This window comes from Sylvia atricapilla, chromosome 4 (assembly GCF_009819655.1).
Source record: "Sylvia atricapilla isolate bSylAtr1 chromosome 4, bSylAtr1.pri, whole genome shotgun sequence".
NCBI classification, from domain to species: Eukaryota; Metazoa; Chordata; class Aves; order Passeriformes; family Sylviidae; genus Sylvia; species Sylvia atricapilla.
The window spans coordinates 54,449,799-54,466,845 of NC_089143.1; the positions used below are offsets into that span (position 1 = coordinate 54,449,799).

The 17,047-nt window shown below is 42.9% G+C and overlaps 1 protein-coding gene across 1 annotated transcript in view; it reads left to right on the plus strand.

Annotated features, from left to right (window-relative positions):
• The first annotated feature begins 3,387 nt into the window (after window positions 1–3,387).
• FAM13A (family with sequence similarity 13 member A) overlaps window positions 3,388–17,047 on the plus strand; it is a 117,620-nt gene continuing 103,960 nt past the window's right edge. Inside the window, exons 1-3 of the mRNA XM_066317951.1 lie at window positions 3,388–3,693; window positions 6,331–6,540; window positions 14,742–14,922. Coding sequence (XP_066174048.1) covers window positions 3,471–3,693; window positions 6,331–6,540; window positions 14,742–14,922 — 614 coding nt within the window. The 5' untranslated portion in view covers window positions 3,388–3,470. The remainder of the gene's footprint in view (window positions 3,694–6,330; window positions 6,541–14,741; window positions 14,923–17,047) is intronic.

The window sequence follows — 17,047 nt, forward strand, 5'->3', positions numbered from 1 at the left end:
GTTGTTACTGGGGTTTGTTACAGGGGGTTGTTACAGGGGTTTGTTACAGGGGTTTGTTACAGGGGGTTGTTACAGGGGGTTGTCACAGGGGGTTGTTACAGGGGGTTTGTCACAGGGGGTTGTTACAGGGGTTTGTTACGGGGTTTGTCACAGGGGTTTGTCACAGGGGTTTGTTACAGGGGTTTGTCACAGGGGTTTGTTACAGGGGTTTGTTACAGGGCTTTGTCACAGGGGTTTGTTACAGGGGGTTGTCACAGGGGTTTGTCACAGGGGTTTGTCACAGGGGTTTGTTACAGGGGTTTGTCACAGGGGTTTGTTACAGGGCTTTGTCACAGGGGGTTGTTACAGGGGTTTGTCACAGGGGTTTGTTACAGGGGTTTGTCACAGGGGGTTGTCACAGGGGGTTGTTACAGGGGAATGTTACAGGGGTTTGTCACGGGGGTTGTTACAGGGGTTTGTTACAGGGGTTTGTCACAGGGGTTTGTCACAGGGGTTTGTCACAGGGGGTTGTCACAGGGGTTGTGTGGCCCGGCTGCCCGGTCTCCAGGCCGCGCTGCCCGGCCCCGTTCCCCCTCCGGGCGGCCGCCGTTGCGGTTCCCCCGCACCCCGCTGCCGTTACCGGGCTCAGCGGCTTCGCCGCGAGGCTTCCAGCGGCTGTGCCCGAGCCCCGGCCGGCACACGAGCGGAGCGGCTCCGCTCCCCGCCCGGTACCGAGCGGGAGGTCCCGGCTGCCCGGCCCGGCGCCTCGCTGATGCCCGGGGGCCGCCCGGTGCAGCCGCGGGACCCGCCCTCCGCCCTGCACGACCCGGGGAAGCTCCGGGAGGCAGAGCCACCCCCGCCGAGCCCTCCCGGCCGCTCCGGCGGGAGGCAGGAGCCCGGCTCCGCTCCCCCCGCGGGCCGCGGGGCGGGCCGGGGCGGCGGGCGGCACCTCGGGGCCGGGGCCGCGGCCGGCCGGGGCCCGCCGGGACCAGCGAGGGCGGGCGGCCGGGGCGGAGCGGCGGCCGGCATGGGGGCCGGGGCGCTGGCCGTACGCGTGAGTAGGGGCCGGCGGCGGGACGGGCAGGGAGCGGGGCGGCCGGATGGCGGCCGGGTCCGCCGCCTCCTCCCGCCGCCCTCCGCCGGGGTCCCTGGCGGGGCCGGGGCCAGGGGGGGCCGGGCCCGGCGCCTGCTCGTCCGGAGCGCTCTCCATCTGTGCTCTGCTTCTCTCCTTTCTCTCTTTTTGTTTCTCCTTCTCTCCGCTCGGCAACTGCCCCTTCAAGATTCGTCAGGGCGATTCCAGGCGGCAGTTTTCTTTTAGTTCCCCTCTTTTTTTTTTTTTTTTTTTAAGCAACTGCGCTGCCGCGTTCCCCGCGTTAAAGTTGTTGGATGAGCTGTAAAAGTGCGTCCCTGTGGCGTATAAATAGCCTTTTTTTCCGAGTGTCTGGGCGGCACTTTTTGGCGGCATCGTGCAGGGATGATTAAGTTGCTGTCCCAGTCTTGGAAATCAGCAGCACTGGCATTAATACTTGGACACGTTTTCCCTGGGTAAAGTCAGATCTTCCCTCTATAAGGCAACATAACACTGAACTCTTTGTTTCGGAGCTGTTTTGAGGGGATGGCTTTATTTTGGTTTTGGTTAGATGTGTATTTTGGATAACCGCATAATTTTTTGTTCCTAGTTAGTGCAGCCTCTTCGGATCCTGAAACACGCTCAAAAAATTCCTCTTGTTTTTTGTGGACATGGCAAATGTCTGTCGGTTCTCATGCAGATTTAAACAGTGAGTTTCCCCCAAGTAAATCCAACTCAGTGACTCAGGTTTTCTAATGTTGAAACAGGCTGGAGACCTGTAACTGAGCAAGGCTGTGAGGCTAATTGAAGGCCTTAATTGGAAAAGCTCCCTGAGCATCATAGCTGCTCAGAAACTGCTCGAAGGATTTTTGCTGTCTTCTGAATTTAACTTAGTCTACATGATTTTTCTCCCTTGTCATGTCACTGCCTGAAATAAATATTGTTTATTATTCATTTAATCCTGAAGAGCAGCATGTCTTTTTAAAAGAGATGCGGTGTTTTAATGTTAGTCAGATTTTAGTTCAAACACTGGTGCATCTACTGTTCATCGTAAATATTTATAAGATTGTCACAATAATGCAGTGTTGCTGTTCTGTTTCACAAATAATAAAACATACTTGTGATGTTTATATAAGCAGCATCTTTTGTAACTATCCCACGAGTGTTGTGTAGGACCTGGGACTGCAGAGCACACATATGTTTCAAATAACTGTTTAATGGGGAAAGCACAGCCAAGTGAGTGAACTGCCAGATCATTTTATATCTGAACGGACAGTCGTGCTTAATAGCAACGTAGCAGATGTTCATGTTGCTTACAGACTATAGTAAAAGTACGGTGTCTCAAGTGAAGAGATTTTAAAGGCTTGTTTAATATCAAATAAAATATGTATGCCATGATAAAATCTGTCTTAACACAGCGAGATGTCAAGACTTAGGCAAGAGTCTGAGCATTTTTTTGGGTTACTATATAGTATTCTCCACGTGTACAGTTTCTACTACCAGTTTGTTAATGAAACACAGTAGGAATAAGTTTATTTTTAAGCACCATGCCTGTGGTGGGCTTCTTAAACAGACTGAACTCTGTGGTAGCAATGGCTTCCAGTTCCTGCACTGTGATTGCAACTGTGGTGGGTGATGCTGCTGCTCTGCCTTGAACTGTCTTCCCAAATGTGCAATCCTGTAGGCTAATTAAGATTTCTGCTTGTTATCAGTCCCATAAATGAATCAGGTATTGTTTTATTAACTGTTCTCCCATGATTTCTCTGTCACTGCAACTCAAAACTTGTGAGAATGTTGTGCCTCCAGAAGAACCTATGGGATTAAAGGTTTATTGTGCAGTGGGTTTTCCACCCCCCTTGTTATGTGTGATTAGATTACGTAGTCCCTTTCTAAATTTAAAACCTCAGCAATTAAATTTCAGACTTAGCAGATACTAACCATAACAGAAAATCTTTCATAAGGATCCATCTCACCTAACAGTGGTGAAAATGAATCCCTAGGAAGCAGTATTTGGAAGAAGCATGCAGTGAACCTTCTCCAGAGTACCACTCTAACATCCTGGATACAAGCTGAGCTACTGGTGGTGTATTAGGATTGTTTGTCTTTGTCCAGGTGCTTTTGTAAACCATGAGATTTTCATGAGTTAACAACAGCAGTCTCCTGCTTACTTACTCCCAGTTACTTGTTGTTCTAGTAACAAGCTTGTCTGCAAAAGTCTTTCTCCCTTACCTACGGGCTACCTACCTTCTTGTTCCTCTTCTAGTGTTTTCTCTGTTGATTTTTACTTTCCTGCTTCACAGAGGAGGTGTTTTTTTTTCCTGTAGATTAAGTTGGGCCAAACCCTTATGCTAGAGCATAAAGGCCAGTTTTTGTGGATGCGCTTGTTTTGTGACCACACAACCCTCTGCAGCAAATGTGACTAATGCATGTTTTTTTCTCCCTCTGCCCCTTTAAGCAAAGCAAGTCGGCTGTCAGATTGAAGGAGGACATGAAAAAGATGGGTGTGCTTCCACTGGACAAGCAGAGGGACACGATCTGTCCAAAGGTGTTTGGTGTGAGTCTTGGGGAGCTCCAGCAGCAGGGACTGAGCGAAAACGGAATCCCCATAGTTGTGAGGGATATAGTGGAGTACCTCACCGAGCATGGTAAGCTTAGTGGAGTCACTTCTTAGGAGCACTCTTTATGGAAGACTCTTCAGAGGGAAGAATGTGGGGGTTTTTTGTGGCATCAACCACAGGCAAAGAATATTACTGTATGTGGTTTGCTTCCTTTTTTTTTTTTTCTGCCTTGATGCTGAACTTACTTTCTAGTATGCTTATAAAGATGAACTACAGTGTTAAGTAGCAGCACACTCATAAACAAGCTGTTCAGTTCATAAATGGAATGTATTCCATTTGCGAAGATTTGTGTCGTGTTCCAGTTGCAAAACATTTGTCTTTAACACTTTCTCTGTATAGAGATGGTCACAGGCACACAGATCCCATCGGAGAATATTACTGGAAAGGAATACAAGTTTTTACAGGTTTTCAGATATATTCCAGTTACCATTAATTCTCTCAAGGAAGTAAGTTCAATTCTTAGCTTTTCTTTGCATTCATTTCATGGGACTTTAGTTCCTGTTGTTGAAATACATTTCCTTGTAGAAACCTAGAGCACCTGTGGTGCACAGATGTCTTGTATAGCATTTTGTATTTGGTCAGTAGCAGAAAAGATTTCATCTTTTGGTGGTAGTTTTATCTTCTAAGGAGTTGCATCTGGTTTTACCGTAAGGTTTTTCTCTCAGCTACTCAGTAATGATAATCCAATCGTAGAGGTTTAGATTCTATGACTGTATCTTGATAGATCCTCAGAACCTCATAAATGCAAACGTGGCTTGAAAATCATCTTGGATTAATGTACAGTGCAAATTTAAAATGTGCTCCTACCTATACACAGCAGCATCTTGCTTGATCTGCTTCAGCCTGCCTGAAAAGTGGCCTGCTGGGACATTGGAGAAGAAAGAATGGAAAAGGCTTTCCATGATTTAGAGTTTAATCAAAACCAGAAACTGACAGACACTCTTAACTATGGGCTGTGTTCTGTGTTCCATAAAAAGATTGGAATCCCACATGACTGTGTCTCAAATGTGGACGAAACAAGCCAAGTTTTCTACTCTGCAGTAAGATTAGTTGGGTTTCTGAATGCCAGGTTGATTGTCTGGCCTGGATAAAGGCCATTCTTTTTCTCAGAAATGCAAGCATGATCTCAAAGATGCCCTCTTACATGGAACGTTGTTGAAATGGGTGTCCCGTATCTGTGTAAGGTTTGTTTTGTGAATTAATGGTGAAGTTAACTGTGAAGGCATTTTTAACAAAGGCCCAGACACCCAGGCTGCGCTGACTGTTGGGCAGCTTCATCTTTAAACTAAGTTTGCATTAAGCTGCCTATTTCCAAATTTATGGATGAAGCCAAGTTTCCTTGTTCTGTATTTAGTAGTTTATAATTACTGTTTTCAGGATGTTCTAGCCTCTCTTTATTTCCATAAATGAGTGAGAGAGAGAAGGAAGTTTATCTGTGTGGGGGCTATGGCATTTGCTCACCTAGTGCTGCAAAACCAAAAATCTTTATGGAGATGAGGTGTTTTCTGCCCTCGAGATGGCAGTACAGCATGTCACAATGCATTTTTTGTGAATGCAGGAATACAAACTCCGCCAACAGTATCTCGTATTAGCCAAGTAAAATGTTTGGGTGCTTGTCCATTTGTTCCCCTTAGTAGAGCAGTTTGTCTTCTGGTGCAATGAAAGAAATTGTTTTTCTCTACAAACTCTGCTGCCTCAGGATTGATTTCCTGGACTGGAAGCATTCTGTCAGATTGCAGTTCCTTGATGTCAGGTCTGAACTGATGAAAACAATACATATTTCCATCCTCTTAGTGTTATGCTTCTGAGGAAGAAGAAACAGGTCTATAGACGCAGTATTGGAAAGGCAGAATCTTTGTGAAAGTGTACTAGAGAAAAAAATAATTTACAGAGGTCAGTTTTAGGGTCTTCACAGAAGGTTTTGAATCTTAACAAATGCCTAGCAAGTGCTGTTCAATTTAGTTTGATTAGTCTGGCTTCCTCTGTTGAAGCCTTCCTTTTTTATACATATCCTTTACCTGTTGTGGGGTGTCTGGCCTGTGGTGATCTATACCATTTCTTTTTCATTGTGAAATACTATGGGCTTTGTACTGTCCAAAATACATTATTTGCTCATTGATATTTCCTACTACCATAAAGTTGCAGAACTCACTGTGGAGTTACTGCTGTAGTCAGCACATATTCAGATTTTTTTGCCTCACGATGGTCATGGGTAAGAACCTGTTATCCTGGAACATGAAGCTGGAAGTACTCACATGTGTGAGTATGGCAGTCCTGCTCAAGATAATGGGCTACTTCCAAAAATGAAACAACAGAAGTGTTTTGTGGAGTCCTTTGTAAGATCCTTTTCTGTTGAAATATCCCAATGGAAAATGTCTTGTCTCAGTTGGTGTCTTATCCTGTGAGACAGCTCAGTATTGTGGGTTCTCAAAATAGTGTCCCAGGCTTCAAGATCTTGTCATCAGCTTTTTTTTATTTATCGTAATCTAACTACCTGACTAGAGGGAGTTTCTGGGGACAAAGTAATATTTTTTTTATATTGTAGTGTATTAATTGCCCTTGTTTGTATTACTACACGTGCGTTATTTAAACTAGAATATCTGTCTTATCATGTCACTGGGATGTGTTGGTTCAGCTCAGTCTTAAATCGATATATAATTACAGGTATGACACAGGAGGGTCTCTTCAGGGTGAATGGCAGCATGAAAACGGTGGAGCAGCTGCGTCTGCAGTACGAGCGTGGGGAAGAGGTGGAACTCGTTAGAGATGGTGATGTGTACTCAGCAGCCAGTCTGCTGAAACTGTTCTTGAGAGAGTTGCCAGATGGAATTATCACGTCTGCCTTACATCCCAGGTTCATTCAGCTTTACCAGGGTAAGTGAAAGGTAAAGTCCTCATATTTCAATGCACTATCTTTCTGGGTAACTGGTTTCTTAGTTTACTTACTTTGTTTCTCATTGCCCTTGGCTTCAGCTCTTACCTGCTCCCAGATGTGCAGTTCTGTTACAAGAGGCAGGAAAATGTTTCTCGTGTATTTGGTAAAGTCTGGACTATTTATGATTTTCTTATCCAGTTATATCTGTTGAATAAAAAGTGAAATGATCAGCTGGTTTATTTGGGTATGCTTGCAGCAAATAATTGCACAGATTAATAGATAGATTTGTTTCTGTTTGGTAGGATGGTTTCTGGCAGTTTCATTGTAATGGACTCTTGGAAAATGAGAACTTGACTGCTTGTCAGATTGGGCCACAGTTTCTGCTGCACACTAAGTAGTATGATTGTCCATCAAAAAAAAAGAATCAGCTTGCTAGTAACAGCAGACTTCATGTTTTATTGCCTGTCATAGTATACAGCCTGGAATATTTCTTTTTTTCTTTTATTTACACCCCCTCATCTACCTGCAAGTGGTGGATCAACCATAGGAAAGAATACCGCTTCTGCTGTGGAAAGTTGAGAAATCGTTTTAAAGAGAGTTATGAAAGTTTCGGTCTAATTCATCGGTGTCTGACAATCTCTGGTGGTGGTAGGTGGAATAAGTGGTGGCTGGCCCTGTTCCTTGACCACATGGGTCACTGGCAGTTCATCTCTCTTGCTGCAGGCAGTCAACCCTTCTTCTTTATGTTTTCTTAAGAAGTTGCAAGGTGAGTGGGTAAAGTTACTGGAGAATGCAGAGGGGGTTCTCACATTCTTGTTTTGAGGTCTACCTTCCACTTTTCTTGCCTTCAGTGGGAGAGGAGGTTTAGCCATTTCCAAGAGGAGTGAGAATAGTGCCATGTGTTTTCTTTGTTTCTTTTGTTTCTTGGGCTGCAGAGAGTGTTGATGGAGCGCTGGAGAAGAGCTTTGTGCTTTACCTTGAGCGCAGACATTTCAGCTGTAGGTTGTATGTGGACTGTGTAAACTACCTTCCCTATTTAGTAAAGTTGTCTAGGGCAGAAGGATAGGGTTCAGGAAGTGTTGTGTAGGAAGGTGATACTGTTTTAGAAAGTCACTCTTTCCTGGTCATTGCTGTGCTTTCTCTGGGGACTTTGAGATTTCACCAGGTCTGACTCATGAGCTGTATTTAATAATATTCTTTCTCAGAAATCACAGCTTAAGTGTAAATTAGTAATAAATAAATAAGTCACACCTTTGTGGGTCCATATCTCTTCTCCCACAAAGGTCATATTGGGTGTATCAGCAACTACTGATGTCCAAATCCCCCCAGCACTTTCCAGGGAAATGAGATGGATATTGTTACTTAGCAGATTTACTCACCAAACTTTCTTGTTTCCAAATAAAGTTACTGGTGTAACCTATGAACCCAGTTCTGCAAAAATCCATCCAACTGTGATGCGTCTTCATAACTAAGTTTGCCTGTATTTCACAATAAGATCAAGCTTAGTGCCACTATAATTTTGATTAAGGAAAAAAGATCTTATTTGAAAAATGCAAGTTGGTTGTTGTGGCAAAGGGTGAGCTTTTGTAAAGTTTTAAGAAAACTTGATGGGTTTTTCACACCCTAGAAAATACAGCATAAATGAGTACTTGTGAAAGGCACTGATGATTTTCATCGTGTTCAGATTAGCTTCAGTGGTAGGTGGGCATTTGCTTGCAGTTAAATGATCAACCAACTGTGCAGGATTGCAGGAGTTATCTGTTCACTTATCAAAGTATGTGCAAGGGTATTGGTTGCAAAATGGTACCAGGAGAGTGCGTGCCTGGGTGTTCGTTTTGTAAACTGTGAAGAGAGTAGGTCAAACTGTTTCTCAGTCAACAGGTTATTAAAAAATAACTCAGAATCTGAAGCCACTTCGCGACTCGTCTACAGCGAAGGCAAATACAAACTCTGTCACAACCTCTGTATTCCCTCCTGTTGAAACTTTGCATGGGAAATGTTTTTTTAGGATTGTGTTAGATTTCTTTTGGTGTATTTTTTAGGGGTTGTTATCAGCATTTTTAAAGCCAGCTGAGATCTTGGCCTGAGAAGAGCATAGTTACTTTACTTACTATAAAAACAGTTAGAGAGTGATTCCTCTAGTTGAAAATAGCTGGACTGATAATTACAAATTTTACCTGTGGCTGTAAACTTTTTCAATTCCAGCTGTCAAATTTGTTACCAAATCAAAGAGAAATAATCTCTCCTGTTATGAAAGAGAGAAGCTATCCTGTTGGTATCCAGGCAGTCCACACAGCTGGTTTGGCATTGCTGTCTGCAGCCTGTGCAGTGTTGTGGAAACAGAGCTCTGCATGCTGCCCTCAAATCCTAAAGTACTTTTGTTTATGTAAATATTCAGCGTAATGCCACGACTATGCAGTTCCATAAAACATCATGTAGTGTTCTGTGGTGTGTCCTGGCATTCTCTCTGTGCCCTTGGAGAAGGACAGTGGCAGTAGGAGCTGGGAAGGTCCTCCCTCTGTAAATGATGTTGATCAGAGATGGGTGTTGCAAGCGCAGGCCAGGGACACACTGATAGTGACCTTGGTGTTGGCTGGTCTCCTCACAGTGCCTGACAAATAATGGCTGCTTCTTACACGGACTTCTGGGGTAAAAAATGTCCATTACAATCTCTTCTGTGGCTGAGGCTTCACTTCAGAGCAGAGCTGTGCCCACTCCTGCGAAGTGAGCTGTGCTTTGAGAAACCTCAGCCAGAAATTAGCAGCTCCTATACAGCAATCCCTGCCTGAGCTTGTTTCCTCCCTCTGGCTTTTCATTCCTTATCTTCTGTATCGTGATCACTGGCTCTTAAGACACCTGTGTGTACTAGGAACTGTACACACAGCTCTTACCCCTTTCACAGGTCACTTGCTTTCATCAAGACAAAGTGCTACTGTACTGTAAATTTCTTTTTTTTGTTGTTTCATTCCTTCCTCCAGTGGAGGTGCAGTGAAAATTGGACTCTGTCTTCCTTTCTTATTCAGTCTAACTAAGTTTAATGCTGTTTCGTGAGTCGGGCTTCTTGACATTGCTCGTCCTATAGAATTTATATTTTTTCAGTGGACAGCAGCAAGATGTGAGTTCTATTTCATGTACCTCTTTCTGCTCACAGCCTGTGATGGCTGGCACTGTTTTGTCTGGTGCCTGTGAACAGCCTTGCCTTTTTCAGGGAGAGGGACAGCAGGCAGTGGAAGGGAAGGAGCAGCTCCTTTCTGGATCAACATGTCAGTTTACAGAACACTTAGTAGCCAGCAGCTGTTTGAGTTACATGGACAAGCAGAACCAAAAATACAGCTTGTGTTGGGGGATTTGGGAGGTCAAATTTCAATCTGAACAAGGACGGTGAAAATGAATAGATGAGCACTGACCTTTTAAGCATGGTAACTGCAGCAGTGCACGAGATCTGATTCATTAGGTATCTGTGATTCTCCAGACTCCTGTGACATGATATTAACCTTTTCCTTTGGCTTTTATTGTCATTTTAGTGTTATCAGAGCTATTTCCAAGCTAGAGGAATAACTTTGGTTTCCCATATGACGATGATGTTCGTTATGCAGTAAAAACTCTTGGAACTGGATTTTTTATGCAGATGACACTCACCAGAGTTGCAAAAGACGTGTGCTCTTCCTCCTGTATGCTGGAATGAAGGATAAATACAGCACTGCAAAGTGCCATAATGATAGATGATAGAGTGTGGTGTCTCAAGCTGGATTGTGATGACAGCCTTCTTATGAGGAGGGCTTACAACATTTCTGCTCCTGATAGCAGCAAGGCATGATTTTTTTTCCCTCTGGGGCAGGATCATGTCTGAAGGATGGTGTCTGAAGCAGAATGTGTCTTGGCAGAGAGAGACTGGAGTCCTACTTCCCATAGATTGCAGAGGTGGAAAGAAAGGCTTTAATTCCTCTTGGAGCTCAGTGGTGCCGTGGTACTGCAGTGCACAACCTGCTGCCTCTGTGCCTAAGATCAGCTTCCCAGGGCACATTGAGAGCTGCTGACAGATGCGAGCTTTTCTGTCTGCCCTCCAGCCTGGTAGCATGCAAGGCAGCTGGCAGCTATGCAGTGGTAGCATGGCACTGAGCTGTAGCCTCTCTTCCTCACCTCACAGCACAGGTAATTGGCTAGGGCACTGTGGTAACGTGCCTTCAGTGCTCCCAGACTGGAGTTGTCTGGGGTCACACCATCTGAGACTGGAGCAAAACAATTACATACACCTGTTTGCAGGAATTCCTTATCTTTAGTGAAGTTCAGGCAGCTGGAAGGAGTAACATAAACAGAGATGAATTGGGGAATTAGATTGTGTCTCTAGTGTGTCAGAGACACTCAATATGTTCAGAAATAGCATGAACTATTGGAAAATATGTCCCTCTTGTTGTGAGCTGTGGGTGTATGCTGAAATTAATGAGACTGAAAACACCCTCACGAATGTGTCTGTACATCCTACACTGTTGAATCTCCTGTTTCTAGTTAATTAACATTTTTGGAGAGACTGCCTGTCCTTTTCACTTGTATCCTGGACTCGTTCCTCACTAAGGAGTCCCTAGTTCAGCTATGAGGTAGCCAGCTGCCCTTGCTGGCTTCCTTGGTCCTCTGTGTTTTGTGTCCTCTGGCTGCTGAGCCTAGACATGGCCTTAGGCTTCTGGTTTTGTTCCTTTCCTCAGCCAAACCCTCTCTATTTCTTTCTTGGTTTCAAGCCCTTCCTGACTACACATCTAGCTAGGCTTCTCTTTCAGGCCTTGGCTGAGATGCTGTCTACTGCACATGGCTTTTGGAAGGTTCTCAAAATAAAAAAGTTGAATGACTTTGTCTGCCTTGAGAGCACCTTCCTCTTAGCCTTCATTCTTACTTTCCTCCTTTCCCCTACTCAAAAAGAACTGGATATGCTGTGCTTGAAAATCATGAATAGCATAAACCGCTCTGATGGTTTTCTGATAGTCACTACCAGCCCAGTAAACCTTAGTGACTGACTTGGAAACAAACTGAAAAGGAGGAGTGCTCCAAATAATGAGTTGGTTATGACTCAAGACTGTTTTTGCTCTCTAATAAGTTGAAAAGCTGTTACATTTGAAGAAATACAGTGATGGATAGCAGTAGCAGACTTGTGCAAAGTGTATGGAATATTGTGTATGCATGTCACTGTCGATATTCACCACAAATTATAAAATGAGTGTTTAAAAATAAAGCTGAAATCCATGAAATGTCATCAGCAGAAGAATCAACAAATTCTTTTGGTTTTTGGATTCTTTTGCAAGAAGAAGTTGAGTTTCTTCCCTTGTCTTTTCACTGGAGAAGGAGGAGAGTGAGCAAAGCCCTATTTTCTTTCTTAGATTTCACAAGGAGAAGAAATTTGATGGCTCAGTAAATAAGGTTTGCTGCCTCATGTTACTCAGTGTCTCTACGTCCTTCAGTTAGGGTAATTTCTCATGATCTTGTGATGTGGTATCTGTCTCTGCTCTTGAAAATACCGAAGTGAACAAAGGTTTAACTGTGCCCAGCAATAACATTTTTGATGTTGATTCACACCCCATAAAACATAATGGTTAACGAACAGGGACATCCTACCCAGAAAATACTGCTAAGGCCCAGTAGCTTTGTTTGTTGTTAGTGCAAACCTGTGTTCTGAATGTTTTCTGGTGGTTATTAGCATCTTTCTAGTTTGGAAAGGATGGAAATTCCTTCAGTAAATGAAAAAGTACCCATCAGTCTAAAGTCCCAGTGGGAGACTCAGAGAGGCAATTAGCTATCAAGGGCATTCTCTAATTAAATGACAGGGTGATGCTGATAGAAGAGGTACATTTTTTCTGAGAGATGGCTTTGGCTTTCCTTATCGTAACTGCAAGTAATTTGTAGTAGAAAACACTGTGCTAGTTGCTTTTGTTATCTGAAGAAAAGTATGTTAGGAGGTGAATTTTAATGTTTTGGCTACACGGAAATTAGTTGTGTTTTGTTTTCTTTTGAGTGTCATAAAAAGATAATTAGTAATCAAGTCAGAGACTGTACAGTCCACTTTGATCAGTGCAGATACAAATTCACTGAAATTCCTTATTGTTATTCCATTTCATACAGCCTTCAGAAGCCTCCTGAAATTTTGCTGCAATAATGGATCAGATTTCTTGCTGTTACCAAGCTGATTGCTAATAGCAAAGCCATGATTGTTTTTTCCTCTCTGTAACTGTAAAAAAGGTTGTGATAAGCAAGCAAATAAGATTCTTTTGTCTCATCTGCTTCATGCATATTTGATATTTGACTTTCTTGAAGGAGCTAATTTATTATTTGTAGAAGAAAAGGATATAATTAATCAGTTGGTTAAAATGTTTGGTCCTGTAATTAGACTGGCATTTTAAACTTTGGTCTGCTGTGATGAAGGAATTAATACTAAGTCTGTGGTACCAAAACAGACGCAAAAAAGTGAATTCAGCTTGCATATAAAAAGGCTTTCTTGCCATGTAGAGTATTAGGCACGTCAGGTAAGGCAGGAATCCTAAGCCTGGAAGCAGATGAAGTCCCTCAAGTTTCAGCTGTATGAAGTGGCAAATAAGTATGTAAGAAACCTCATTTGTTTGCCAAGCTACTTGCAGGATAAGTCCTGTTTATTAGCCACAAAAAATGTCTGATTGTAAAACAGAAATAATAATGCAACCCAGTGACTGAGTTCTTGGGAGTCACTTTCATATAATTGTATACAGACTGCTGATTTTCACAGCTAACCACTTTTCAAAGCACTCTACTCCTGAAACACTGTTCAGCCCAGCCCTGGAATATTTCTGGGAAATGAAAGGTAAAAACAAAGGACGAGACTTTTGAAGCATTTATACATACAATTAGATGGTGTTCAAAGGGTTTTGTTTTCCCTTCCTTTTTTTTCTCTCTAAAAAAACATGGAGCAAATGTAAAATGTTCTTTTTTTCTTGAAACACAAGCTGTGGGATGTTTTCCTGCCAGTCTTCTCTGTGTGCTGGTAGCAGGGCAAACAGCAGAGCAGCACCAGCAACCCATAAGGCTGATAAATAAACAGTACTAGAAATGCACAGATGGCCCCATGCTAATGGACACTGCTTATAATTAGATCGGTGCAGAAAACCTTCAGGGCATGAGGTCTTCTGTCTGGAAAGGATGTTGCAGGGTCCTTGGGGTTTTCATGCATATGTGAAAGTTTCAGTAACATTTCACTTTCGTGGAGAGTAGAAATTAATATTTGCAAGGACTAATGCACCCTGTTTTGGTATAAAGGGAAAGCAATGCTGACTTGTTTTCAAGACTTTGCTTTTATTGACACGTAAACCCAAGATTTTGGTGGGTACAAATCACTTTTTAGAAGGGATTTTTTTGATGGAAGAGGGGAGCGAAAAAATTTTGCACATGAATTCAATTCCAGCAGCAGGACACAATTAAGCAGAAGCTGTGTGTGAGGCCAAGCTTGTGTTCACCACCTGGATCTGTACAAACACAACATCTGCAAACTTCATGCAATTTTTACTTTAAAACTTGGATGTGACTCAGTTCAATGTGGAAAACTCATCCATACCTAAATTCTAGAATACTGTGCAGTATAACAAGGCTACTCTCTAATGTGAGGCCACATTTTGACTCGTTTTGAAGTGTGGCAGTGCCCAGAACAGTCTGTTCCCTGTAAGGAAGACTCCCTCTTGAATATGTAGCAGAGTTGTCACCCACACAAGGTATTGTAGTGCTGTTGTAACACTGTGCATTTCAGGAGACTCTTTGTTTTACCACTCTTTCTTTCTTATTTTTGAAGGTTTTAATGGGAAGGGAAACTAATAGTACGAGAAGGGTTTGGGAAGTAGGGATGACAGAAGGAGCATGGAATCTGAGGGTCCGGTAGAGAGGGAGTTAAAGCCGATTTAGCTGTGCCAGGTGGGGATAAACATGTTCTAAAGCTCTTAGCTGACTGTTAGTAACTGCTCAATCTGCTCAGGAAAAAGGCTACAGCATACAGGTAAGAATGAGATGGCGCCTTTGCTGGCCAGGGTGACCCTCATGAGAAACGTGTGCGTTCCCTGAGGAAAACTGAGGAGTTGTGTGTTTCTGAGAAGAAGCAGGAGTGAATTTTAGCTCCCACTGCTTTACCATCCATGTAATTAAGTTGGCAGCAATGAAGAAAACCATATACATACTTTTTTTCTTCTCTTCTTTTTCCTAGACTCTAGAAATGACATGCAGAAGGAAAGTCACTTGAAAGAACTCCTTAAAGAGCTGCCTGGTGCTCATTACTGCCTGCTGAAGTACCTGTGCCAGTTCCTGAGAAAGGTTGCTGAACATCACGTAGAGAACAGGATGAATCTTTGCAATCTTGCCACTGTATTTGGACCAAACTGCTTTCAGTAAGTTGGGCTTTTTACTTTTCCCTGTTTGCTGGCAGTTGGCCAGAAACATAGACGTCAGAAATCTAATTTGTCAGGGTGATCAGATGGAGGCAGTGACTGGGGCTCTGTTTTAAACTTCAGTGCTAAAGCTATTCTTGAGCCAAATGGAAGTGGAGTTGCTCTCCCATTTCTTCTTGCTGTTTGCTAAACTGTTGATCAGTTTTGTATCACTGCTTTGGTAGTCTTGGTAGCAGAGCAGAAGTATAACAGTGAAAGGCCTTCAGACTGTGTCAGTGCAAGGAAGCTTGGCTCATACAGGTTTCTTCCTTTGCTCTCAGATGATCTGATTGCTTCTCCAGAAGGCTTTGACAAAGGATCCTTGGTGGATGCAGCACCCAGATACTGTATAGTTTCAAGGCATGGATACTGCATAATGTCTGCATATTTGGCCTTGTGATTTGGTGTCTGCCCTCAGATGCCAATGATTCTGGGCTCTCTGTCCTTCTAGTGTATTCAGAAAGAGCTCTGGAGCTTGTGGGGACCCACTGGTCTCTTAAAACTCCGTGCTGGACTAGATAGTTTCGCTGGGCACAGTTCCTGGGTGCTTGTGATGAAGATGTGTTTTATGTACTGGTGGAGCTTGCAGCAGTAGCCAGAACAGTTATTTCCAGGTGCAAGAACACTCTTCAGTGGGAAGGTTTGTGTTGAGTCACTGCAGTGATGCAGTGCAATTGTTAGCACCTTCACCTCTGCAGTGAACCCACTGGCTGGCATCCAAGATCTTGGACATGGGAGACACCTAAGGAGTTTAGTTCAGTCATCAGTCTTGAAAGATGTGTGATATCGCCAAGAAGAGACAAGTGAGTTCCTTGTATCAATGTTGCATTTGTATTGATCTTTGTGAAATATCGCTCTGGACTAATACTGAGTTGTCTAGTAAAACTTAGTCTCGTGAAGCAATTAATTTAATCTATCCTCCTGAGATTCCTCTCAGAAAGAAGTAGATTTCTTTAAAGAGAGAAAACAGCAATTGGGTTCCTGCAATATACTGAGACAGTTCCACATACCTAGGCTAGATGTTGCCTGCTGTCTTTTTAAGGAGCGTATTTTTTTCCATTAAATAGGGAGAGAACGTACAGGAATGAGACACTTAAACTAAAGCTTGTCCTAGTGACTACACAACTGCCTTATCTTAAGATGTTGCTGGTGGATGATGAAGGTGAATGTCAGGATTAAAGCATTTGCTGTGGTAGTACAAAAAGATGAAGTACATTTTAAAAATAACTGTTTTCTTCTCCATAAGAAAAAGTACTCCAAAGACAGTAGTATGCATGGGAATGCATGAATATGAGAATTACTGGAAGCACAATACTGCCAGTTTCTGACAAGGAAAAGCAAAACAAATTTTTAAACTTGCATTTGTATGGGTACTTTGGGAATTCCTGTCTAAATGTATTAGCAGAGTTCAGAACAAACAAAGTAATTAGAAGAATTTGAATTCAATGGCTAAGCCTCTATGACTCAAGCTCCCAAGCGGCTATTAGAATAATTTTTAGTTTACTCATCACTTTTTTCAGGAGAGTTTGAAAATTAGCTGTGTGTATTTTTTGGTGTAGAATGCAAAGAATTGGGGTTCAGAATTGCAATTGGCGTTCCTAATATTAACCAAAGTGTATGTGTTAAAGCTCTGTAGTTGTTGCCATAACTGATCTCTGCTCCTAAGACAGTATGGAAAAGATATAAGAGTTTTTGTAAGATACAGGGATGGAAACACCTCATTCCACTGCAGGCGGCAGAGGAAGGCAGAGTTCACTGGAGATGAAAAAACAAAGGCTCGTGAGTCTGTATCTGAATGTAAGCAGCCTAGCAGATGTGGCACATTGAAATAAATACTCATGTGGCAAAAGAGGCATTGAAAGCAAGGCTTGACACTTACCAAATGGCTAATGAGTTTTTTAAAGACCCAAATAGGTTAGAATTAGGGATGTAGATTTTTATTTAAACTAAGTTTCACCATCTGGTAATTCAGCTGTATGTTTTATCAGATCTTGATCTTTTCATGGCAGTTCAGTCTTGTGGTCCAGACACAAAGATTGTGAGTAACGGTTCAAATAATACCCATTTCTCCTGTGTTAATGGATGC